At 34.7% G+C, this 27757-nt stretch overlaps 1 protein-coding gene across 5 annotated transcripts; it reads right to left on the minus strand.

Moving 5' to 3' along the window:
* Positions 1 to 27381, minus strand: Clhc1 (clathrin heavy chain linker domain containing 1). Of its 5 annotated transcripts, none has more exons than XM_026399902.1 (11): positions 27205 to 27381; positions 22502 to 22689; positions 16599 to 16732; positions 14177 to 14378; positions 13953 to 14065; positions 13264 to 13339; positions 12522 to 12628; positions 7329 to 7503; positions 3733 to 3935; positions 2503 to 2682; positions 1 to 197 (listed from the first exon to the last, which is right to left on the minus strand). In XM_026399902.1, exons 1-11 carry the CDS (start codon positions 27379 to 27381, stop codon positions 1 to 3), a joined length of 1752 nt encoding a protein of 583 aa, XP_026255687.1. The 5 variants fall into 5 exon arrangements, with proteins under 5 accessions (XP_026255687.1, XP_026255686.1, XP_026255688.1 ...); XM_026399901.2 differs by having other exon boundaries at positions 13264 to 13348; XM_026399903.1 differs by lacking the exons at positions 13264 to 13339; positions 13953 to 14065.
* Between the last annotated feature and the right edge of the window lie 376 nt (positions 27382 to 27757).

The raw sequence follows: 27757 nt of genomic DNA on the forward strand, positions 1-27757 counted from the left end.
CTACCAAAAAACATGTTCCATTAAATTGACTGTATCTTCTTCTTCAGAAATTTCTGCAACTCCAGCCTGAGATCGAAGAATGGATATGATGTCATTAGATAATTTGTCAAAGCCACTCTGTAAACATATATTTGCCAATTTTTGCCACATTTCTAGGGAGCAATATGAATCATTTATCACAAGATGTTCTACTGCATCTGAGAAGAAAAATACAATATTACAGTATAGTACTTATCTGATAATCCACACTTAGTGATTCTTCTTCTTTTTCTTTTTTTAGTACTAGGGACTGAAGCCAGGGGCCCTTAACCGTTAAGTTCCATCCCCGGTAGTTTCTATTTTTTGAGACAGGCTCTCGCTAAGTTGCTTAGGACCTCACTAAATTGCCCAAGCTGACCTCAAGCTTATGATCCTCCTACCCCAGCCTCCCAAGCCACTGGGAATTACAGGCATGTGCCACCATGCTGGGTTTAGTGATTCTTCAAAAAAAAAAAAAAAAAGGGACCTAGTTTCACCTGAGTTACTTTTGAACTCTACCTGATTTCCATTAAGTTTAATGATATAACATTTAGTATGCTTAGACCTGCTCAGGTTAAGTTTTCAACTGTTAGTTCCTTCTCCCCCTTTATCATTACCCTTTCATTTCTCAATTCAGCCCTCTACCATTTTCCACATTCCACACTTCTCCACTCATCTCCTTTTGGATAAGGCAGCAGACACTGAAGGCTATAAAGTAAGGAGCTCAGAAAGTGAAGAGTGTGGGCTCTTCCTTATTCACAGAGCCTATAATGATCTACCATAATTTGTCAAATAACTAAGGATCTGTTGCCCGAGTTCTCATGATTCTTCAAGCACTTCAGTAAATGCCTTAGTAGTGCTGTCCCAAGGGTTTCAGAAACTCTTAGGCAAATCTTCCATCATTTCCCTAAACGGAAGCCTTGAAGCCACATCCTTAATGTGGTTTCTATAGCAAATGTTTTTCTAAAGAAATAATTTTGTTTTTAAGTGAAATCTAATGACATTATTTACTTTTAAAAGTCAATTAGTGACTCTGTGATCTATCAATTTATGTAATTAATTTTTTTAATTAGTACATTATAATTATACATAATAGTGAGATTCTACAAAATGAATTTCTTACCAATTACCTGCATTACTTAGTGATACTTAATAAAAGAGGATTTCTCTTTGGAATAGTTACTGCTATTATTTTATTTATATCACAATTGTAATTTATTTTCCTATCAAATATTTTAGATAATATCTGTAATGAGAATTTCAAAATATTAAATTATCTTCACAAATATGTTTTCAGGCAATTACATGTGGTGGTAAACATCTGTAATTCCAGCAATTTGGGAAGATGAGGCAGGAGGATTGCAAGTTCAAGGACAGCCTCAGCAACTTAGTAAGGCCCTGAGCAACTTAGTGAGATCCTATCAAAATAAAAAATAAAAAGGGCTGGGGATGTGGTTCAGTGGTAAAGCACCTCTGAACTTTACTCAACCCCCAGTATCAGAAAATAAAAATAAAAAATGAAATCAAACTGCTCAAATTCATGTTAAATTAATGAAAGAGAAAAAAAGTGAATTTTTTAAAATTCTCTATCCCACTGCAGTTCAGTTCAGAATGATTATCATATTAAATATTCATATATTTGGTTTAGAAATTAAAATACATGTTTATATCTAAATAATATTTAATAAAATACACATAAACTATTGCTAAAAATACACATACGGGCTGGGGATGTGGCTCAAGCGGTAGCGCGCTCGCTTGGCATGCGTGCGGCTTGGGTTCGATCCTCAGCACCACATACAAAGATGTTGTGTCCGCCGAAAACTAAAAAAATAAATATTAAAATTCCTTCTCTCTCTCTCTCTCCCTCTTAAAAAAAGTACACATACATTAATATATGTAAAGTTTTATAATTTATAAAAGTGTTAGCTATACAATTGTTATTGCATTCCTCTCAGGCTTTAAAAAGATTTTCTCTTCATTCTAATTCTCTTAAGAAATATATAGTATTGTCAATAGACTATTATTGGCATGGAATTGTTATATTTATCAACTCCTAACTCTTTTTTTGCAGGGAATACTATCCCCAGTATTCCCCTAACACTTTTTATTTTTGTATATTGAGATAGGATCGCACTAAATTGCCCAAACTGGCCTCTAACTTGAAATCCTCCTGCCTCAATCTCTCAAGTAGCTGGGATTACAGGCATGTGCCAATGTTACCAGCCTCAAATTAATTCTTTTTCTTTTTTATTTTTTATACCTTTATTTTATTTATTTATTTTTATGTGGTGCTGAGGATCAAACCCAGAGCCTGGCATGTACTAGGTGAGCGCTCTACCTTTAAGCCACAGCCTCTCAAATTAATTCTTGCTAAGAAGGAACCCTAAGGAAAATTTGTGTTAACTCGTACATAACTATCTTGAACCTTTCCTTAAATAACCCACTAATATTTCTTTCACAACAACATTTTACACTACTTACCTATCCCACCTTTGTTTATTTCTTGGAGTAGCTTAATGCCAACTTTTTCCATATTCACAGAGAACAGATGAAGTATGGCAAGTCCAAAAGATAAAAATGGTGGTCTCCCATTCTTTTCTTCAGTGAGACATTGAATTAGTTCAGTTTGAGGACATAATGTTATTAGCTTCATCAGGTCATCTGAAAATAAAAATGAAAAACTATCTCAGCATCCTGATATAACCTAGGTGTTTCAAAATTCTGAAATAAACATTATTTCCTTAATTTTTTCAATTGTAATACTTTAGAATATTATATATGACAGATAAGTTCAGTAATTTTAAAATAGCCCTATGTAGCCTGGTCCAACATATCCATTAAAGTTATCTTTAAGAGTATATATTTCCGTTTATACCCAAAGGACTTAAAATCAACATACTACAGTAATGCAGCCACATTAATGTTTATAGCAGCTCAATTCACAATAGCTAAACTATGGAACCTACCTACCTAGGTATCCTTCAATAGATGAATGGATAAAGAAAATGTGGTATATATATTCAATGGAATATTGCTTATCTTTAAAGAAGAATAAAATTATGGCATTTGCCAATAAATGAATGGAGTTGGAGAATATCATGCTAAGCGAAATAAACCAATCCCAAAAAACCAAAAGCCAAATGTTTTCTCTAATATGTGGATGCTAACTCACACTAAGGCGGTGGGAAGTGGAGTGGGGGGGCACTAGAGAAGAATAGTGTTACCTTAGATTAGGTAGAGGGAGGTGAAGGGAGGAGAGGGGATAAAGGGATAGGAAAGATGGTGGAATGAAACAAACATTATTACTTTATGTATATGTGTGACTGCATGACCAATATGATTCTGCAACAAGTACACTCAGAAAAAAGAAAAATTATAACCTATCTGTGTATATCAAAGTGCATAAATGCATTCTACTGTCATGTATAACTAATTAAAATAATATTTTTTAAAAGACTATATATTTCCAATATCATCCAATTTACTAATGTTTTGGGAAAGTGCATAATGAATTTTAATGTCTACCATGAAATTCAATTAGCTCCATCTTAACTATTTTCATGAAAAATTACAAAAGAAATATCCTACTTATCAATATGTATAAAATAGATTCTATAATGTAAATTTAAAATAATGCCTGCTGTGATCAGTGATCTTAGAAGTCAAGTCCAGAATTTGAAAGTACACAAATAAGTAGCCTCTTTTATTTACCAGGAGTAAAGTCCTTGAATTGTTGTAAGTATTCTATGGCCCCATGGATCTGACCCTGTTTACACAGGCAAAGAAGAACTTTCTTATGCAGGCCACATTCACTGTAGATAATCTGAGCTAAAGCCAGGCACTTGGCTTTGTTAAAAGTGTCTTGTTCCCCATAATCATAAATCACATCCCCAGCCTTCTCTGAAAATGTCAGCCTAGAGCAAGCAGATCAATAAGGCATACATTAGAGAAATCTTGATGAGTAGCTGAGACTGAAATATTTGAAAATTCAGCATGACTTCTCTATACCTTGTAATGATTCCAAATCAGTAGACAATTGGTATAAAAAAAATTAAACATATCTGAGATTTAACAACAAATGAACAAGTATTATTTGGGGGGAAGACATTTTGGTGAAACTGATATCAAGTTTTTAAAACATCTACAAACCCCAGCAACTCAGGAGGCTGAGGCAGGAGGATCACAAGTTCAAGGCCAGCCTCAGAAATTTAGCAAGACCCTGTCTCAAAAGAAAAAAAAATCAGATTAAAAAAAATCTATAAACAAAGTTAAAACTCTCCTGATAATATGGACAGGATTTAAAATTACAAGATAAACAAAAATTCTCTTAGAATTGGGGGTCACAATATTCTCAGCAGCTACATAGAGTCCAGAACTGTAGAATATAAAGAACTTATTAATTGTTGGTTAAAGATAGAACAATTTTACCTCAAAATTAGTGATAGATCTTTCAAGAAACATTTGTACTAAAAAGAAAACAGAGAAAGTATGACAGCATTGTTACTTTTAAAATTTGTTATAGATTTATAAGAAGCAACAGGGGAGAAAAGACATAACTGTGCCTATTAGGAGAGATTTAAACTGAAGAAGCAGTTCTTTTGAGACAGCTTGATCGAATAGATTTCATTTGCCTTTTTTTTTTTTTTTTTTGGTACTAGGGATTGAACCCAGGGATGCCTAGCCACTGAACTATATCCCTAGTCCTTTTCAGGTTTTATTTTGAGACAGGGTCTCACGTTGGGTCTCCATAAATTGCTAAGGCTGGCTTTGAACTGGCAATACTCCTGCCTCAGCCTCCAGAACAGCTGGGATTACAGGCCTGTACCATCATCCTAGCTGTCATTATATCTTAATTTTCCATCTTCATACACAGTTGAAGTGAATCATCTGTATTATCACAGTAACTCTTCCTAGAAATCATTAGCACGAGCAATAAGAACATTTGGGTATAATTAAAGATATAACTTTTAATTTCAATTTGATAAAGGCTTGATAATCAAGGTCATCCTACCAGGCAAGTCATCAAAACCAACAGAAGTGCAAGAATAAAAAAAAAAATTAATTAGATGACAGAAGGGAGATAATTAGTACTATTTAGTATGGATGAATCTGAAAATAATTATAAGTGAAAGAAGCCAATCCAAGAAGAAAAAAGAATACATAACTGTATAATTCCATTAACATAAAATTCTAGAAAATTCTATAAACTATTCTACAGTGATAGAAAGCCAATCTGTTGTTACCTGGGTATAGAGAGGAAGGTGGTCAGAGTAAGGAAATGGAGGAAGGAAGGAGCAATACAGGAAGTATAAGGAAACAGTTGAGAGTTATGTATGTTAAATTACCTTGATTATGGTAAAGATTTCATGAATATATACTTATGTCAAAATTTGTCAAATTCTATACTTTGAATATGTTGAGTTTTTGTTTGTCAGTTATATCCCATTAATGCTTTTTCTAATCAAACTCATCAAATTATATCCTCTAAGTATGTGTAGCTTATTGCATGTAAATTTTACCTCAATAAAGTTATAAAAAAAAACAAATTATGTAGTATCCTACATAGTAACAGGAGCTACAGTATGTTCCACTAACTCTCCTCAAGAATTATGTTTCCCCAGGAATTATGACCACAGAATCCTGCAGAAGTTGGATACTTTTTTTGTTCAGGAACTTATCAAGACCCAACATGAGACCCTGTCTCAAAATAAAACCTGAAAAGGACTAGGGATATAGCTCAGTGGCTAGGCATCCCTGGGTTCAATCCTTAGTACCAAATACTTTTTTTTTTTTTTTTTTTTTGTGGGGTGGGTATGAGGATTGAACTCAGGGGCACTTGACCACTGAGCCACATTTCCAGCCCTATTTTGTATTTTATTTAGAAACAGGGTCTCACTGAGTTGCTTAGTGCCTCAGGCTGGCTTTGAACTCATGATCCTCCTGCCTCAGCCTCCTAAACTGCTGGGATTACAGGTGTGCATCACTGTGCCCTGTGAGTATACATTTTTTGTGTGTGTGGTGCTGGGGATTGAACCCAGGGCCTTGGGCATGAGCGGCAAGCACTCTACCAACTTAACTATATCCCCAACCCCGTGTATACTTTAATGTGAGAAGCAAATAGAATGGCTTTGTGCAGCTGGTTGACTGGAATTGATACCACTCAAATGTCCCATCCAAATTTTCCCTACAGGGCCAGAATATTCTTCCTGGTAGAGAAATATAAAAGACTGGTCCATTACATCAAGGAAGAGCAGCTCTATAGTGTGCTTTATGCTCCTGAGCAATAAATTAGGCCAAGTAGACTTTGTCTGAGGCCATATCCTTGCTTGACTCTTTCCCCTTCCCTATTCTATTTCACTCATTTCCTAATGTATTTCCTGAGAAGCCCTACCTCTAATAATCATATTCACCCAAATTCTTGTCTTCAGGCTTTGGTTCTAGGGAACCTAACCTCAAAGAGCTAGCACAAACCTGCCAAGCTATGCTGAGATTCAGCTTCAAGAAGTCATCTCTCGCCTGTCACCTTGCCTGCTTTATGTGTTTTTTATCATCTTGGTCCATATTCTTCCTGCTTATACACTGCCTCTTGGCTGCATTCTTTACATGTCCCCACAGCCTATCCAGAACCAGATTTGAATCTACCTTTTCTCTCCCAATCAGCATGATACTGACCAATCCTTCTCTATTCTTTTTTTTTTAATTTTTTTCTTTATTTTTTAATTTTTTAAAATTTATTTTTGCATTACAATTCCTAATACACCATCATACCATAGTTTATCATATCTGATTATATATGTTGACATCAAATTCTCATCTTCATACATGTATTTTGTATAATGATGAGGGTCTCCTTTCACCACTTCTTTATTCTTATTGCTCAACTTCCATCTATCATTATGTTCTTTTTTTTTTAAGAGAGAGAGAGAGAGAGAGAGAGAGAATATTTTAAATATTTATTTATTTTTAGTTCTCAGCAGACACAACATCTTTTGTTTGTATGTGGTGCTGAGGATCGAACCCGGGCCGCACGCATGCCAGGAGAGCGCGTTATCACTTGAGCCACATCCCCAGCCCCTCATTAGGTTCTTATAAATCACCTTGGAGAGTGCTGTCACTCAACTCTTTGTTTGTGCTTATTGTGACTAGGTCTCATTACTCTGTGAATGCTTAGTAAATACTTTCTGATTAACTGCAATAGGGACCTGATGTAAATGCTCAAATAATGTATTAATGTGAAAACTATTATAATTTTTAGACCAAACAATAATATTAACAAAATGTCACAATTAAGATTTAATTTTGCTTACTTTTCCTGGGTGACCCAGTTGATAACTAAATCCAGCCGTTTTTCAGATAATCCACATTTGATTCCCTCTAGGGTTAGATCTGCATCAACAGGAGTTTTAAAAGCATGGCTTGTGCTAAATATAGCCTCAAAAAATAAGAGTAATGGAAGAGTTTTTCCTCTAATTTTTCCAATAGCTACAGAAAAGAAAAAATGTTAGAATCAAATATTTTAAGAAAGTTTGCTTTTTCTTATTTCATATTATTATTTTCATCTCTGCATTTTCTAAAAAGCTTAGTATTACATATAGATTAAACTTTATATATTGGATGAGGACTAAATATCATTATTTACACCTTTTGAAGATGGTGGCAGAGATTAGAGTGATCCGTCTACAAGCCGAGATACGCAGAAAAGTTGCTAACAATGACTAGAAGCTAGGCAAGCCCACTTAGAGTCTCCAGAAGAAACCAACCCTGCTGACACCTTGATTTCAGACTTTTGGCCTCCAGAACTGTGAGAAAATAAATTTATTTTATTTCAAGTGACAGAGTCTCCCATTAATGGTGTGACCAAAAAAAAAAAAAAAAAAAAAAAAACCTGATTTGAATAAAGAACACAAAAGACGTAGTTACAAATACATTGAGGATAAAATTCCTCATGCAGGGGCTGGAGTTGCGGCTCAGTGGTGGAGTGTTTACCTCGCATGTGTGAGGCACTAGGTTCAATCCTCAGCACCACATAAAAATAAATAAATAATAAGGATATTGTGTCCAACTAAAACTAAGAAAAAAAAAATTTTTAAGTCCTCAAGCAAACTACATTGCTCTATAACCAAATGAGAAAAATATAAAACTGGGTATTCAGAACTACATATTTAGCCAGACTATAGATCTTAACTTTGAAAATAATTCAATGAGAATAATAAATTAGAATCTTTAAAAAATAATGTGAAGCTGGGATTAGCAGCTCGGAGGCTGAGGCGGGAGAAACTCAAGTTCAAAGCCAGACTTGGCAATTTAGCAGGGCCCTAAGCAACACAGTGAGACTCGTCTCTAATAAAATATGAAAAAAGGGCTGGGGATGTGGCTCAGTGGTTAAATGCCCTGAGTTCAATCCTAGGTATCAAATAATAATAATGTATATTAATTGTACAAAATAATGGGTTTCTTTGTGGTATTTTCATACATGCATATAATGTATTTTGATCTCACTGTTACCTCTCTTACCACTTCCTCCTGATCCTTGGTCCCTCTCCCCTTCCCTAACAGTACCCTTTCTACTTTCATGCTGCCTAACGTGTCCCCACTCTAGATTCCACACTAGAGAAAACATGTGATACTTGTCTTTCTGGGTCTGGCTTATTTTATTTAACACGATGAGCTCCAATTCCATCCACTTTGTTACAAATCACATGATTTCATTCTTCTTCAGGGATGAATAATACTCCATTGTGTTTATGTGTATATACATGAACTGATAAAAATGTGATATATACATATATACACACTCTGACACGCACATATGAACAGTTCATTTGTTGATGGGAATCTAGATTGATTCCACAACTTGCCTATTGTATATAGTGCTGCAATAAAGATGCACATGCAGTTCTCTCTATTGTATATGGTAGTTCCATTTTTGTTTGAGGAAATTCCATACTAAAATTCCATAGTGGCTTTATTAGTTTACACTCCCACCAACAGTGTATTCCTTTTCCCCTGCATCCCTGAAAGCTATTTTCATTTGGTTTTGTATTCTTAATTTTGTTTTTGGTTTTGTTTTCTAGACTATCTGAGTGTAACAAGATGGAATTTCAATACATATAAAGTTTTTATGTGCATTTCCCTAAGAACTAAGATGTTGAGCATTTATTCATATAATTATTGGCCATTTGTACTTCTTTTGAGAAATGTCTGTTCAGCTCATTTTCCCATTTATTAAATGAATTGCTTGTTCTTTTGGTGTTAATTTTTGAGTCCTTCATATATTCTGGATATTAATTCTTTGACAGCTGAATAGCTGACATAGCTTTTCTTTCATTCGGCAGGCCTGTCTCTTTCTTTACTCTGCTGACCATCTCCTTTGCTGCACAGAAACTTTTTGTTTTTTTATTTTTATTTTTTTAAATTTTTTTATGTGGTCCTGAGGATAGAACGCAGGGCCTCACTCATGCTAGGCGAGCGCTCTACTGCTAAGCCACAACCCCAGCTCCTCCCCCCCCAGAAGCTTTTTAATTTTATATAATCCCATTTTTCCATTCTTGCTATTACTTCCTGAGCTACTAGAGTCTTGTTGAGGACAGTGTTGTCTATACCAGTATCTTGAAGTATTTCCCCTGTTTTCCTCTAATAATTTCAAAATTTCAGGTATTATATTAAGGTCTTTGATCCATTTTGAATTAGTTTTTGTGAGAGATGGGGATCTAGTATCAATCTTTTACATGCAGATACCCAGTTTTCCCAGCACCATTTATTGAAGAAGCTGTCTTTTCTCCAGCATGTTTTTGGCTCCTTTCTCAATAGTCAGATGACTGCAGATAGGTGGATTTATTCCTGGATCCTCTATTCTATTCCATGACTCTATGTACCTATTTTTATGACAATATCATACAATACATGGCATATTTTGAAATCAGGTATTATGATTCCTCCATCATTGTTCTTTTTACTCAGGATTGCTTTTGACTATTCAGGTGTTTTGTGCTTCCATATGAACTTGATTATTTTTTCTAGTTATGTGAATAATGCCATTAGTATTTTTAAAAATATTTTTTTACATGTTGATGGACCTTTATTTTATTCATTTATTATATACAGTGCTAAGAATTGAACCCAGGAACTCACACATGCTAGGCAAGTGTTCTACCACTGAGCCACAATTCCAGGCCAGTCATTAGTATTTTGATGGGGATTTTATTGAATCTATAGATAGCTTTCAGCAATATGGCCATTTGAACAGTATTAATTCTCCCAACCCATGAATATGGGACATCTTTCCAACTTCCATTATTTTCTTCAATATTTTTTCAGTGTTTTATAATTTTCATTGTAGAGGTCTTTCAACTCCTTAGTTAGGTTTATTCTTATGTTTTTGGTCTTGTTTTTGAGATAATTGTGAATAGGACCATTTTCCTTATTTCATTATTGGTGGATATAGGAAAAGCTACCAATTTTTGTATGGTGATTTTGTATCCTGCTACTTTGCCCAATTTATCAGTTCTAAAATCTCCAGGATTTTCTAGGTATAGAATCATATCATCTACAAACAAAGCTAATTTAACTTTTTCTTTTTCTATTTATATCCATTTTCTTTCTTTCTCTTGCCTGATTGCTCTGCTAAAATCTTGAGTGCTAAATAAGAGTGTTAAGAGTGTACATCCTTGTCTCATTCTTGATTTTAAAAAAGATTCTTTGTTTTTCCCCATTTAGTATGATGTTGGCTATGGATTTTTCACATATAGCCTCTATATCCTGAGATATGATCCTGTATATATAATTCATTAAAGGTTTTTATCCTGAAGGGATGCTGAATTTTATCAAAGGCTTTTCTGCATCTATTGAGATGATTAGGTAATTTTTATATTTGATTCTATTTATGTAGTGAATTACATTTATTAATTTGCAAATGTTGAATCAGTCTTGCATCCCAGAATGAGACCAACTTGACCTCAGTGTATGATATTGTTAATGTGATACTGAATTCAATTTGCAAGTATTTTATTGAGGATTCTGCATCTATGTTCATTAAGAATATTGGTCTACAGTTATCTTTTTCGTTCTTCTTCTTTTTTTTGATATGTCTTTTTCAGGCTTTGGTAGTATAGTAATTTTGGCTTTGTAAAAAGAGTTTGGGAGAGTTCCTGTGTATGTCTTTGTTTGTTTATAGAGTAATTTGAGAAACATTGGTATTCACTCTTCAAAAGTCTGGTACAATTCAGCAGCGAACCCATCTGGTCCAGGACTTTACTTTGCTTAAGACTTTATTATTGCTTAGGTCTGATGCTTGTTATTGGTCTATTTACATTTCTTATATCATCTTGATTCAATTTTTGGCAGGTCATATATGTCCAGAAAATTTATTGGCAGGGAGTACTTAAAAAATATGAACTAATGATCCTCTGGATTTCACTGGTATTTGTGAAATACCTTTCCATCTCTAGTTTTATTTATTTGGTTCTTCAATTTTGGTTAGTAATTTGTCAATTTTATGTTTTCAGAGAATCAACTCTTTGTTCATTGTATTGTTTGTTTTGTTTTTTTTAGTCTCTATTTATTTCTCTCTGACATTTATTATTTCTTTTCTTCTACTGACTTTGGGGGTTGGTCTGTTCCTGTTTTTCTTTTCTTTTTCTTTTTTTTGAGGGGGGCCCAACGGGGATTGAACCCAGAGGCACTTAACCAATAAACTACTTTTTCTATGTTTAAATATATAAATACTTATTCTTGTGTTACAGTTGCCACAGTATTCAGTATAGTAATATGCTGTATAGGTTTGTGGCTTAGGAATAATAGGCTATACCATATCGCCTAGGCTATTCCATCTAGGGTTTTTAAAGTGTGTTCTGTGCTGTTTGCACACTATAAAATTGCCTGACAACCTGTCAGAACATAGTACACATGACTTTAAAAATGAAATATATTATTGTACAAGAGACAGTATAAATAACATACACATATTATGTACTTTAAATACACACAACTTGTTGTATGTATGTCAATTTACGACAAGAAAGTTGTTTTTTAAAAGGATATGCCTGCCGATCGGGCACAGTGGTGCATGCCTGTAATCCCAGCTACTTAGAAGGCAAGCGGGAGAATCATAAGTTCAAGGCCAGCCTTGGCAACTTAGTGAGACCTTTCTCAAAATAAAAAATACAATGGACTGAGAGTGTAGCTCAGTAGTAGAGCACCCTTGGGTTCAATCCTCAGTATAAAAAAAATAAGTAAATTTGACGAAATATTAACATTCATTACATTTTGATAGTGAGTATATGAGTGTTAATACATTTCTCCATATTTTCTATATACTTGTAATATATCAAAATTTAAGTTAGAAAAACTATTCAAAGTCCTTAATTTTAACAGTAAATGACAGAGATAGGGCTGGAGTCTAGATCTGATCTTTAGTCTCTCAGTTTAATATTCTTTATATTCTATCAAGAAAAAAAAGTATAATTTACATACATGGATAAGGTTTGGAGAGAGATGCTTACCCTTAAATTTATCCATTGAACCCATGTTTCGAAGAATCCTTCTAGGACTGCTTGCTGCAAAATAAGCTGCCTTTTCATATTCACCAAGTGACATTAGTTCATTGAACCTAGAGCCATTGCATTTTATAATGGTACACAAAAAAGTAAGAACGCTGATTAGAAATATCTAATATGAAGTAAGTATAGTGGCATAATATAGAAGAACAAAAAACAATTCTAACGAACTATGACTAGATTTGTTTACTTAGAGGCTGTTCATTCAATTTTTTCTCTAATATTCTTGGGGGTGTTTTGTTTTATCTCATTATAAAACAAAGCTGACTTTGAACTTGATCCTGTACATATTACTTAGTCGAATGCCCCTGAGTTTAATCCCTGGGAGGGAGGGAGGGAGGGAAGGAAGGAAGGAAGGAAGGAAGAAGAAAAGAAATGAAAAGAAAAGAAATTCTCAAAAGAACATTTAAGACCAGTAAATTGATGGCTAGGGAATGCAAGAAAAATGTAAATAAGATTTATATCAACACTACAATCCTCTTATCTTCTCTGAAATGTCTGCTATAAGCTGTGAGTTTTTTTCCACAAAAAATCCATAAAAAATGAAATTCTACTTTATGTTCTAAATTTTCAACTAAAATAGAATTTTAAAGATATAAAAAACAAAGACTACAGCTTATCAAAATACTAAATAAATGATAAACATGGTCACTTAAATGTAGAAAATCAAAGTTTTAAAAATATTTGCCTTTCAATGTAGTACAGTATAATTTCAGCATTTTTTGCCTTGCTTGGATCATCTTCAAGCAGTTCTTCAACAAAGCCTTGGTCAACTATAAATGCTAAAAGGATCAACATAAGATATTTAAGGTTATTTACCAATAAAAAATAATAAACATACTTTTTTTTTTTTTTTTGGTGGTGCTGGGGATTGAACCCAGGGACTTGTGTGTGCAAGGCAAGCACTCTACCAACTGAGTTACACCCCAGCCCATAAACATACATTTAATACTGCTTTGGTTTCAAACAGTACCAACCTCTTCCTAAACTGAGTGGCATCCCTGTCCCTTTGCTCCTTATTTTCAGTTCATTTTAAGGATTCCCTCTTTGGCTCACAAAGTCTATTCTTAACCAATATCTGACCGCTGCTGAGGGAAGAAACCCATAGGATATCAGAGAACTAGTAGAGGTAAGTATATTTAAAAAAAAAATTTGTTTTTAGTTATAAGTGAGCACAATGCCTTTATTTTACTTTATGTGGTGCTGAGGATCCAACCCAGTGCCTCACGCATGCTAGGCGAGCTTTCTACCTCTGAGCCACAACCGCAGGCCGAGGTAAGTGTATTTTTGTTTTCTTTAAACTCAGTTCATTCTTAGTTTTCTAGGGGAAAAATATCTCCTACTACTTGTGCTAATTTAAAAATGTAGATAAGCTACCATGAAAATCTTTGGTTTTCTGAACTTCTTCCACGAAGTCTTCAAATGTTTTGCTCTTATCAGATTTTACCCATGAAGAAAGTGCATATAAAATAATCTGCAGTCTTTGATGACTATAAAGATAAAAACATCAACAAAATACTAAGCCTAAAATTGAAAGGTAGAATATTAAAATAAACAAATAAAACCTTTGAACTTTAAAAACATACAATCAACTTTCATACCGAAACTGTAATCTTTCATTCAGATTTTCAGCTATATCTCGCCGTTTTAATAACACAATCATTTCCTCATCAAAATCAGCCATCCTTTGAATTGGTACATATTTTACCAACATAGCTTGTTTCATTTCTCTGTATTTATCTTCAAGGTGTTTCCTGAATTTCCTGAGAGCATTTAGATTGACAGAATCTTGGAGAGTCATGCCTATGAGAAGAGGAAATAAATCAAACAGGCCAAGCAATTTGTGGAACTCTTGTGCTCAGATAGTGTCTCAGCAAAAGAAGCAGAGATTCCAATGCTAAGAAATAATTCAGAAGTAGTAGCATGTACTTACAGCTCCTGACATAAGCAAAATTAGCAAAAAATTGCAAAAGGCTAGCAGTTTTAAACATCACCAATGAAGACCCAGTTAAGATTGCTTGTTCTAGTCGGACACAGTGGTCCATGCCTGTAATCCCAGTGGCTCAGGAAGCTGAGACAGAAGGATCCCAAGTTCAAAGTCAGCCTCTGCAATGGCAAGAAACTAAGCAACTCAGTGAGACCCTGTCTCTAAAATAAAATACAAAATAGGGCTGGGGATGTAGCCAAGTGTTTGAGTGCCCCTGGGTTCAATCCCCAGTACCAAAAAAGAAAAAGAAAAAATTGCTTGTTTGAGAACACACAAACCTTAACATATATATTATATATATTTGTATTTGTAGATGGACACAATACCTTTATTTTTTTTTTTTAAATGTGGGGCCGGGGATCAAACCCAGTGCCTCACACATGCAAGGCAAGCGCTCTACCACTGAGCCACAACTCTAGCCCTTGCAATTTTTTTAATTACCTCATCAGTACTGCCTGAAAACCCCTAAATATCACCAAAAGCCTCTGCCTAATAACTGAGGATTGAATCAACAAATTTCCATGTCCCATTATTTACAAAAATTAACCCCAATATAATCACCTTATTTTTTCCAACACAAAACTTATAAATGCCTGCCAAAACTCTAGTTATCTCTTTCTCTCTTGCTGTCCCCTGAATTCATTATTCCTAACTCAAACACTTCAAATGCCTTCCTTTCTCATCTGGGCTAATTGCTAACTTTATGAAATACCTCAAAATTCCCCTCTTCCAGAACCACTCTGGATTAACCCTACTGGATTTTAATCATTCCCTTGTCCTGTATCTTCTCACCAATTTATTTGTCAGTTATTCTGTACTTATTCATATATATCTTTTTTTAAAACAATTGTTTTAAATATTTATTTTTTAAGTTTTAGGTGGACACAATATCTTTTATTTTACATTTATGTGGTGCTGAGGATCAAACTCAGTGCCTTATGCATGCTAGGCGAGCACTCTACCGCTGAGCCATGACCCCAGCCCCTATTCATATATATCTTATTTGAAGTTTGCTAGTCACGATTTTATATTTATATTTGAAGGTGAATTTAGACAAAAAAAAATAGAATGTGAATCTTTATTTCCACAAAATGCAAAGTTAGTAAAAATCCTTTAGTATAGAGTAGCTTATTACTTAAAGGAAGAGCCTCTTCCATTTAGACCAAATCTGGCATCCTACAATTTCCACCTATTGATTCTACCAAGTAAATATCTTTTAAGTTTTGAATATCATTACCTATTTTCAAAGTCTTTATTTTCTCCAGGATAAATACTTACAACTACTTTATATATTCACCATACAAACCTCTACAAATCCTACTGAATTCCAAGATACACTCCAATTTCTTAAAATATGTATTATACTAAGATGTTGAAACAGTGCAGACATAAACACAAATAATAATACAGACATAAACACAAATAATAAGATGCATGAAAACAATATCCTGCATTTTTTCCATACATTATACTAGCGGTTCTGAAATTTTATAATACATCATAATAACCAGAACTGGATAAAACATTGACTGCCAGACTCAATCACTGGGTTTCTAACTTAGTAAGCCTGCAGTGAGACCCAAGAATTTGGATTTCTAACCAATTTCCAGGTGATGCTGATATTGATACAAGAACCATACTTTGAGTCACTGCTTTATACTTCATATAACCCTGACAGATTGGAATGCTTAAAATGTTTTAGGGTTGTTTAAAGTTTTCTATTTTCCACGTATCCATCTAGAACACTGACTAAAGTTGTTTTTGTAACATATAACTGATAGATATAAACATGTCAGCATGCTTATATAAATTTGTGTAATAGGTAGTAACTGGAAATAGTTGGGCTTTCTCTCGAATATTTTTTAAATACTTTTTTAGTTGTAGTTGGACACAGACACAGTATCTTTATTTTATTTATTTATTTTTATGTGGTGCTGAGGATTGAACCCAGCGCCTCGAACGTGCTAGGCAAGTGCACTTCTGCTGAGCCACAATCCCAGCCCCCTCTCTCGAATATCTTAAACAAAATACAGTACCTGGAATAGGTTTTGAAGGATCTTTGGAGAGAGTATAGTATTTTGCTTCTTTTTTGTCATACTCTTCCCTAAGCTGTTTCATTTGATCTATTTGCAATTGAATCTTCAAGGAATTATTTTCAATAATCCTCATTCTAAAAAACAGAAATTCTTATGTTTCTTTCAATTAATTTAATTCTTGAATCATAATATTTAAGATAAGCAGGTTAAATCATTATTTTATTTTGGCTAATTATCATTTTGAACCATTATGATTTAGGTATAAGTTCAGAAAAACATGCCCTGAAAAAGTTAAGTAATCTCACAAATAAGGAACAATTTTCTTTGAGAGCTTCAGTAAAAATATAATCTAATATTGGCTATGATTATTAACCTATCAGAAACATATATATTAAACATATTCTAGTCACAAAACACCATCTATTCCTTTTAGTAAAAAAAATAACTTTTGCAATTTAAATATCATTTTGGTAAATAATTGTTTTGGTTTCCTGTGGCTATTGTAAAAATTATAGAAACTTGGTGACTTAACAGAAATTTATTCTCTAGCAATTGTGGAGGGCTAAAGTCCCAAATCAGTATCACTATGCATAAAATCAAAGTGTTTTGAGGGCCATGCTTCCTCTAGAAGCTCTAAGAGTCAATCCGTTCCTTGCCTTTTCCAGCCTCTGGTTGCTTCAAGAATTCCATAGCTGCAAAGCTTCAATCTCTGCCTTCATGATCACATTGCTCTCTCCTATTCCTCCCCTTATAAGAATACTTCTTAATATCTAGGGCTTATCTGGATAATCTCCCTACCTCAAAACCTTAATTTATTCACATCTGCAAAACCTGTTTCCAAACAAAGATAAACATTTGCAGGCTCCAGCAATTAGGACCTGATGTTTATGAGGGCCATTATTCAATCTACTGCAGCGATTTTGATACTAAAGCTAGAGGAGAGATAACACTTCCCTGAGGTAAAATTGAGCACATTCAGAAATGCAGATCCTAAAAACTACAAAGTAGTGCTCAGCATAGTGGTTCACACTTGTAATCCCAGCAGGTTGAGACCCTATCTCAAAATAAAAAAAGCTGGGTGTGTGGCTCTGTGGTTAAATGCCCCTGAGTTTAATCTCTAGTACTGGGGGGGAAAAAAAGGAAAGAAATGAAATTTACCCTACTTCTTAGTTTAAGAAATAACCAAACTTAGTTTTAAAAGTACCTTAGGTCCGCACTATACAACTGAGCTACATCTCTAGCCTGTTTTGGTTTTGCTTTACTTTTTTTTTCCTTTTAATATTTTTTAGTTGTAGATAGATACAATACTTTTATTTTATTTATTTATTTATTTTTATGTGGTGCTGAGGATTGAACCCAGTGCTTTACACACTCTAGGCAAGCACTCCACCACTGCTATAACCCCAGCCCTGCTTTACTTTTTGAGACAAGGTATTGCTACAGAGCCCAGGCTCGCCTAGAACCTGAGATCTTCCTGCTTCAGCCTAATTTCAAAAATTCTATTAAGGATTATTTGAGGTTTATTTCCTAGCTTTGGTGGTCCAGGGGGAAAAAATAACAGACTAAAATAAGTTAGACACCCTTGCAGAAAAATTAAGCAAGAGGGGCATGGCAAGATCTAGGGACCACTGTAATGGGGTTCTGTAGTAGGAGAGAAAGATTGGTCTCAATTCCTAATACATTTGGCAAGTGGGAATACATAGTCAAGAAACTGCGGTGGGGGAGTGTCAGTGGAAAAAAAAATAACTAAGAGGAAACATCAGAAGGGAAGACTCTGGGTAAGTAGACCTAACAGAATTGCTGAAGGCAGGCCAGCAAGGCTCCACTATCTCTGATATGATCAGACATAAGGAATTTAGTCAGACAATGAGGATGATCAAGTATTTAGGGCTGGAAATTCTGCCTAAACCAATCTGATAGGATTCTTGCTAAAACTATACAGTCATAGGTGGATATGAAAGTCCAGAAGACAGGTCTATTTGAAAAAGAGTTCAGGGAAGCCAGATAAAGAATCTTTGTCAATATAAAAAAAAAAAAAAGTTATTTTTTTCTTTTTCTTTTTTTTGCAAATTAAAACCCAGTTTTTTAGTAGATAACTGCTGTCCACTTCTGATTATTATACCGAATTCTTGGTTCCGACAGATGACTCAAAGTAAAAGCCAAGTATTTATAATAAAGGGATTATAGAAATAAAATTTATTTGGCTTTATTCCAAATAAACTTCTGCTTGTGAAAGAAAGCTATATTAAAAATAAACAGGACTTCAAAATAATTTAAAGCAGGAACTCAGATACTAGTATACGAATGTTCATAGTGGAATAGCCAAAGGTGAAAACAACCCAAGAATCCATCAATAGATGGATGGATACACAAAATTTAACACAAAATTTAACATGTACATACAATAAAATATTATTTGATCATAAAATAATGACATTCCAATTCATGCTACCACATGGATGAGAAGGCATCTAAGTGTTGCTCCTTTCTTTTTCTTTTTCTTTTTTTCTTCTAAAATGTTTTGGATGTTGATGGACCTTTATTTAATTAATTTATTTTTTGTTATGTGGTGCTGAGAATCGAACCCAGAGCCTCACACATGTTAGGCAAGCGCTCTGCCACTGAGCCACAACCCCAGCCCAAGTGTTGCTCCTTTCTATGCTACTTTTATGGTCTATTTTTTACAACTTCATGATGATAGATGTAGCTGGGGATTTCTTAGCATGTATCACACTTGGCTTTCTTGAATCTGTGAATTGGTATTGTCGGAGTCCAGCTCCAACAGGGGGTCTCAGGAGACGAATGGATGGTGAGGAGTCGGCGAAAGGGGGGTGGAGAAACAACACAGACACCAAAGTGAAGGTGCTGATCCCAATCTTTACTTGTGAAGTTGATCATATAGACTTTTCATTTTGGCAGGCTCACAGTACTTTGTGGTTACAAAACAGGAATCATTATTCAAAGAAACAAAATATTACGTAGCTACAATTAGAATAGAAGAATGTATTTTGGCTTATGCATAAGCAAGCATTTGTACTTTCAGTTCGAGTTTTGCTTTGAGCTGTTTCTGCTTAGTTAACTTTTTATAATAGTTAGAAATGTCCCAAACTATTGGCCTATACCTTGACTATTCTTTCTTGACTTACTGACTGGAACCGGTGCCATGGTTACGGCAAGTGGTTGACTTGTTATTAATTTTAATCAAACAAGAGTAAGAGCACAAACCATTGTGCACAGGAACAAGAACAAGTTGCCCAGTACTAAGCACTAATCTGTCTTCTTAACATTAATTTTTCTTCTCTAGATTTTAATTTAATTTCTCAAAAACTTCCTTGACAGGAATACAGGGAGATTTTCATTAGACATTAACAATTTATGCTCCACAGCTGAATCATTGCATTTAGAGCAAACAGATCTATTCTTTAGAAGTAGTTGCATTAATTGGGAAAGTCATGTTTTTTCCTTCATACTTAATGGTCATATGAGAAGTCGAAACTATACTTATTAAAGGAATGCAAAAACAAACCAGCCCATTCCCAGAAACATACTGCGCTCCTCCAGAGGATGGATGCCTTGCGCCATCCACCTCAGCAGGGCCTTGCCATTGCCTGAGTCAGGGGAGGGGCGCAGCATGGTATATTTCACCAGTTCTAGAAAACTCTCAGTCATTATCTCCTCAAATATTACTTCTGTCCCATATTCTTTTCTTTTAGAGCTGTGATTAGACAAGCTAATATAACCAATCTGCCACATCTTTTATAATAGTTCTATTGATATGTAGTTTAGATTCTTTTAAAATTCACCCTTAAGAGTATAATTCAGTGAATTTTAATACAACCATCACCACTAAATAGTTCTAGAATGTATCATCATCCAAAAAATAATCCCTATACCCATCAGAAGTCTGCTGAGCAGATAGTAATTTTCCATTCAGTTCCCAGGCATGGAGCAGTTCGCCTGTGGGTTGCTCTACCAGAGTGGAGTCCTTTGTCATTCTAGCCTTATGGGGAGGGCTTCCCAGTGGGCTACACCCCTTGGGCAGAGCCTAGACTTTGTCTTTTATCCCAAATTGCATACTAAAAACTGAAATTTATGGTCACAAGTTTTAATAAATATTCTCATGGCCAATCAATTTTTAGTGTTCTGCTTATTTTTTATCTTCTGTTAGATTTTGCCCTCATAATCTCTTATTTTCTCATCAGCTTTCTAATGCTTCTGAAAAGACTTTTGTTTATTTTATAAGCTGGGTACAGTGGTGCAGGTCTGTAAACCCAGCAATTCAGGAGGCTGAGGCAGGACGATCATCAATTTGAAGGGAGGCAATAAGCAACTTAGTAAGACCCTGTCTCAAATCAAAAAATTACAAGGCTGGGGATATAGCTCAGTAGCAAAGCCCCCTTGGATTCAATCCTCAGTATTAAAAATAAATTATAAAGCCAGGTGTGGTGGCACACGCCTGTAATTCAAGCTACTCAGGCAGCTTAAGCAGAAAGATTGCAAATTGAAGGCCAGTCTGGGCAACTTAGTGAGAGCCTATCTCAAAATAAAAACAAACAGAGCTGGGAATGTAGTGAGCGCTCAGTAGTAGAATGCTTGCCTTGCATGCATGAGGCCTTGGGTTCGATCCCCAGTACTGGAAATCTTTTAAAAAGAAAAGAGAGATCCCTAATAGCAAGGTCTATACCAACATCTAGCCATTCATATTACCAGAAAGGTCAAACTTTACATAATTTTTAAGTTGATTTGAAATCATCTATAAAAATATTTATCAATTATTTGTCAAATTTAATACTGAAAATATGACTACTCAACAAGAGTATTTTCTCCTCTCTAGTAGGTTACTTACTTTTGTACATTACAAGATTAAGCTCTAATTCAGAAATAATCATGAAATTGTACTATCAAATCACTGCTGGTGGGACTGCAAATTGGTGCAGCCAATATGGAAAGTAGTATGGAGATTTCTTGGAAAATTGGGAATGGAGCCACCATTTGACCCTGCTATCTCTCTCCTGGTCTATACCCAAAGGACTTAAAAACAGCATACTACAGAGACACAGCCACATCAATGTATATAGCAGCACAATTCACAATAGATAAACTGTGGAACCAACTTAGATACCCTTGAATAGATGAATGGATAAAAAAAAATGTGACATATATACACAATGGAATATCATTCAGCAATAAAAGAGAATAAAATCATGGCATTTGCAGGTAAATGGATGGAGTTAGAGAAGATAATGCAAAGTGAAGTTAGCCAATCTCCCCCCCCAAAAAAATGCCATATGTTTTCTCTGATATAAGGAGGCTGATCATAGTGAGGTAGGGAGAGGGATCATGGGAGAAATAAAACAACTCCAGATAGGGCAGAGAGGTGGGAGGGAAAGGGATGGGGCATGGGGTTAGAAATGATGGTGGAATTGTGATGGACATTGTTATCCAAAGTACAGGTATGAAGACATGAATTGGTGGGAATATACTTTGTATACAACCAGAGATATGAAAAATTGTGCTCTATATGTGTAATAAGAATTGTAGTGCATTCTGCTGTCACATATAAATAAAAAATTAAATAAAAATCAAAAGCTATTCCATGAATAAATTAATTAATTAAAAATTTTTTTCATGCAAGAAATTACCTAGAGAATCATTTTTTGCATCCCCCATTTTATGAAAACACAGTGTACCTCTGGTTTTCACAAAGTTCTCAAACAAAATTAATACTCTTACTTGAAACATGTAAAAAAATATAATTAATAGGAGAGGAAAACATAAAAACCCAGATTTTAAAATTAAAATGAAATTTAAAAGACTAATAACCTTTGGTTAAAGTTATATTGGCTGGTTATTATAGTCTAGAAACAATTATCACCTTTTGGGCTAGCTACTAATATACTTACTTTGCTTCAAGCTGGATAGCTCTTCTCTGATGATATACCAAAACTGTGGGCTCTGCTGCCCAAACTTTAAGTTTTCCATGAAGAAAAAATGTAGTTCTTCGGTCTTTCTTTAGTGTCTCAATAAAGGCATCATATTCTTTTTTGATTGAAGAAAGAATGGATTTGTATGCAGTGACATAGTCTATTACCTGAAATATGATATTTCTGCCCATGATACTGATTTTTTTTCTAGAAGACTACAAGTCAAAAGCCTTACAAATAGCATTAAGATTATTTCTTCAATGAAACATGATTAATAATTAGAAAACTAAAAAGTTTACAGAAAGCTCATACATGACTGGGCACTAAAGACAATATTTATTGAACATATGCTCCTTATGGATCATTACAGTGGAGACTGATCTTAAGTACCAGAGAGGGGAGAAAAAAGACTATTTCTGTTTTACTTGTTATAAACGCATACCATATATTATGTCAGTTAAATCCAATACCAGGTTAAATTTTTCCAATTCTCAATCCTTTAATCACATATCTTCTCTTAGTTCCTTCATCTAAGACCTTAAAATCCTGAATTCCCTTTACCTCTGCTTTTCTAACTTATCAATTCCTACTGGCTAATCAATGCTCTGAATTGATGTTGAGAGCCAGAGCCGAAGAGGCCCCAGCAAACTTCCAGCTGATTGGCTCACCGCAGCCCCAGCAAACTTCCAGCTGATTGGCTCCTCTACGGAGATGCTCATTGGGCTGTTTCCTCGCCCTTTCAGACCACGGAGCTGTTCATTGGGGCACTCTTTTGGCTCTGCCCATGTGACCCAGCCAATCTGCCTCAAGAGCGGTTGAGGTGCTCACCAGAAGAGCCAGTGGTGGCAGTTGGACTCTCAGGGAATTCCTGGAGAGCTCGGGTGGTGGGGCTGCGTTCAAAAAATAAAGTTCGTTCCTGTTCGACAAGTGGCTCATGAATTGTGCCCAGCCAGACTGCGGCAAATTCCTAATGCATGTCTATTCTCAAGGTGTCAAATGCAACTTTAAAAAACCCTCATCACTACATAGTCATGGTTTCCAGTAGTGTTTAAGTAAAGACTATCTCAGGAAAGATAACTGAAGAAAATAACAAATAACTTAAGAAAGGATAACCGAAGAAATAGTGGGCACCTGCTGAGAACAGAAGGGTGTGAGATGAGAAGGGCCAACCTTCCATGTATTAGGTTTTTTACTTTACCAATTTTCTTTTTTCTTAATCTTGTACATTACCCATGCAAAAATAATCAAAAATACTTTTAAATAAGCTAGAAAAAAACCCAGAAAAGTATAAATAATTATGGTTTTCAAATTTTGCTCATGAGGATTTGAGAACATACTGATGTGTACAGGGAATAGAAATGATTTGCCCAAAACTTTCTCTGAAGCCTGCAATTATGCTTTCTATCCCTGCTACATTCTAGACTCTAGTATCCCCCAGTAGTTTTCTTTAGCTAGTCAATATCTAGAAAAAGTTATCCAGGAAGACTTTCAGTTGATCAAGAAATAAAATAAAGGGATAATAAATCAGTGGCAAGAAGGAGGAGAAATCACTTGAGTAGGAGATAGGTACCGGTCTCTTTTGGACATGACCAAACTGTTTACCTTAATTAGAATAGGGGTCAATAATAGAATAGAGGAACAATCTATGAGAGTCCAAATTAAGTACCCTGCTGCTCCTATCATCCTCTACTTCATGAAGCCCTGTGATGTGCTCCAACAATTCAGCACAACTCAGATACATTAATGAGTAGATAATAGAACTGTAGTGATACCAAGATCAGATTTTCTGTCAGTTTGCTAGAAGAAACAGATTTCAGAAGAACCACCCATGATATCTATGAGAATGCACAGAAAATGCTTTAAAGTAGAAGATGCAAACTGGCATGCCACTAGTAGAAGACAGGTGGAAATTTTGCCTGATCCACAAAATAGGTTTAAGTTAAAAAAAATTTCACCCCCAATAATATTTTCAGCTCCTCTTGAAAACTCTGAAAAGTCTACCAGCATGGAACCCACATTCATTAATGGCAATAATAGCTGGACCTTTAGACTGAGTTGATTCTTCATTTTACAACAGTAAAATTTCTCTCAGAACTAGTCACTTAACTCTTTATATCTTCATTCTGGCCTCTGCAGGAATTAAACTTTTGAGACTTTGGTATTAAGATTTCCATTAAACCCAAGAAAATCACAACTATACTTACTTGCTACAGGGATCTGAGGGAGAAAAAGAATGGCATTCATTCTGTCTCTGTTCCTACACATGGATCTGAACTATCTGTTCAACACACTATCAGGAACACAAAAGTCTAGTCATTTTCTAGAGTCCAGTACCTCCATAAGACACCCATTTCTATAGAAACTCCCTCTTCTAGCTTTTGTCTTGTTTCATAGACCTCTGACTCATTCTACATCTAACCCCAATTCTTAATATATGCATCTCAGCAGCTGGGTTGTGGCTCAGTGGCAGAGCACTTGCCTAGCATGTTTGAGGCACTGGGTTCAATTTTCAGCACCACATATAAATAAATAAAATAAAGTCCATTGAAAACTAAGAAAATATATATCTCAGGTCCTCTCTGCTTTGATTCAGGTTTGATTCTCTAAGTCAAATCATTTTAAATATAACTTGGTATTTGTTCTCCAATTCCAAGAACCTGAGATGCAAGTTGATATTTTTTATCTTCTGTCCATCAGATCCTTCCAAGAGAGAAAGAACTGGGGGAGGCAACCAAATCATCCAAATCAATCAAATCAAATCATCTATCATCAAATGTGCTGGAATAATGTGAAAATCAAAGAGAAGCTAGGAAAAAAGTTTCTCTATTCTCTTAAAAGGATCAAATGATTTCCATTTCAGAATTGTCTCTCAGTCTTAAAAAACAGATTCTTTACAAAATAAATAAATGTACAAATTTTAATTATAATGTGCAATCTAGATGGAAATCTTGAAAAACAGAAAGGGAGCATCAACTACAGATATAATGTTTTTTAATTAATCACATCTGCTTTTCTAAGAATTAAATTTACCATTGGGCATGATTGTGCACACCTGTAATTCCAGCAACTCTGGAGGCTGAGGCAGGAGGATCACAAGTTCAAGGCCAGCCTCAGCAATTTAAGGAGGCCCTAAGCAACTTAGGAGACCCTGTCTCAAAATAAAAAATAAAAAGGGCGGGGGATGTAATTGAGTAGTCAAGACCTCCTGGGTTCAATCTCCAGTATAAAAAAAAAAAAGGAGGAGGAGGACGAGGAGCATGATAATAACAACAACATTTATCAACACTAATTCCAAGATTATTTCACTTTAACTATACTAATTTAGAACAGACTGCTCTTCAGATGACAAAAATTCTGACAAAATGTTAGCATTTGGGCATGCAAAGATAAGTAGGTCACGCAACTTTTCTTTGCTGATTTCACACAAATAGAGTCTTAGCATGACTTATATTTATGAAACCTATTCAAGATAATACCTTTATTTAAAACATTGACCCAGTATATTTCTTAACCACCAACTAAAAGACCAACATACAATGAACACATTAGATACAACATACAGACAACACATACAATGAAGATAATCTTAAGCAATTCTAAGGAAGAGATATTCTATATGATTTAAAGGGAAGGGGAAAAAAAACTCTCTATACTCTCATACATATGTATCAAGTTTCTTAATTCCACTGTTAGGTATATATCACTACTTTGGGCTCACTTTTCTGTAAAGTGAGGCACTAGGTTTTTGTTTAGAGGAGAAATAATTGACTCATAGTGTACTAACATTTAAAAATTAAGCAAAATACTGAGTTCCTATTTTGCCTGTAGCTATTTTACCCAGAAACTAAGAAACTTAAGGTAAGCACTTCCTTTAGGCAAAGATGAAAGAATGCTGATTTCTGTCAGGGTACCTTCCAAGGGAGAGTTAAAAAAAATAGCTAGGCAAAAAATTATGATACATGTACAAATTGTAAATGTTTATAAGGAAAAACGATTATTTCTAAAATCTCAAGGAACTAAATCAAATGTTATATAAAGCCATAACACTTTTTAATCTGATCTCTATTATTTCCAGTGTTAAGTCCAGTCAAATTTCTTGCTCATGCTTATAAGACCACTAACTACAAGAGGTATCATGTTTTTATACCAAGTATTTTATTTGTTTATTTGTTTGCCTATTTATTTAGAGTCTGGGTGCTATGTTACCAAGGATGGCCTCAAATTCCTGCCTCAAGGGATTCTCCAGCCTCAGCTCCCTAAGTAACTGGGCTATAGGTATATGCCACCATGCCAAGCTCAAAAGGTCTCAATATGCTAAATCAAATTTAAACCAACATTTAATGATATCACAAACAAACCCAAAACAATAAGGAACTAGCAAGCTCTTGATTAAAACCCAATTCCTAACAAGTTAGATGCTACCTTCAGATAGAGAGATCAAAATGATTATGAGAAGATAAAAAACAACCTGTTAAGTTAAAATAACTAAAACATTCATTAATAAGTAATGTAAATCCAGCATTGCATTTTCCTCATTCATCCCTTTCTAACAAACCAGTTGAACTTCCAAAAACCAACAAAAAGAATCAGGTCAAACAAGCAGTGGTATTTTTAAGGCAGTTATCAAGATAGGACATTTCTACTCTCATGAAAACTTCATTGCCTTAAGAGCATTAAGATACCTTATTAAAAACATTTTGGTATATGATGTAATATTCATCAGCAGGTCCTTCCTCATTACAGCCCACTCTTTCAATTTCTGTAATTATGTATCTTTTCGTACTTTCCAAAAATTCCTTGTCACATCTACTAATGATAGGAGGAAGAACTGCATGTTTATGTATTTCTTGGATGGACATAAGTCACAATCTGCCCACTTAGTCACCAAAGAAAAGTGAAATCTTGAACTGCTTTTGTAACAAAGCCAAAACTTTGATAATCCTGAAAGAAAAAAGACCATCAATTAATCTAAAGGCTTAAAAATTATAAATTGAATATTAATCTAAAAAATCATATATTTATTTGAGAAAAATTCCCATTGATCTGTTTTTAAGAAAAATATTTCAATCTACAAATTAAAAGGTCTATGCTACAGAGTAGGGTATAATTCAGTAGTAGAGTGCTTGCTAGCATGTGCAAGGCCCTGGATTTAAGCACCAGCACAAAAGAAAAAAAGAAAAAAAAAAAGATCTATGCTATTCTAGGCCATGTAGATATCTCTGGGATAGAAATACC

This window comes from Urocitellus parryii, chromosome 12, assembly GCF_045843805.1.
Source record: "Urocitellus parryii isolate mUroPar1 chromosome 12, mUroPar1.hap1, whole genome shotgun sequence".
In the NCBI taxonomy this organism is placed as follows: Eukaryota; Metazoa; Chordata; class Mammalia; order Rodentia; family Sciuridae; genus Urocitellus; species Urocitellus parryii.

Excerpts from the sequence above, each read along its gene's own strand:
- Clhc1 (XM_026399901.2), bottom strand. The coding sequence starts at position 27,381 with ATGTCCATCCAAGAAATACATAAACATGCAGTTCTTCCTCCTATCATT. Across the intron at positions 13,349-13,952 it reads GAAAACCAAAGATTTTCATG|TTGACCAAGGCTTTGTTGAA; the intron begins GTAGCTTATCTA and ends TAGCATTTATAG. Across the intron at positions 3,936-7,328 it reads AACTGGGTCACCCAGGAAAA|GCTGACATTTTCAGAGAAGG; the intron begins GTAAGCAAAATT and ends TGCTTGCTCTAG.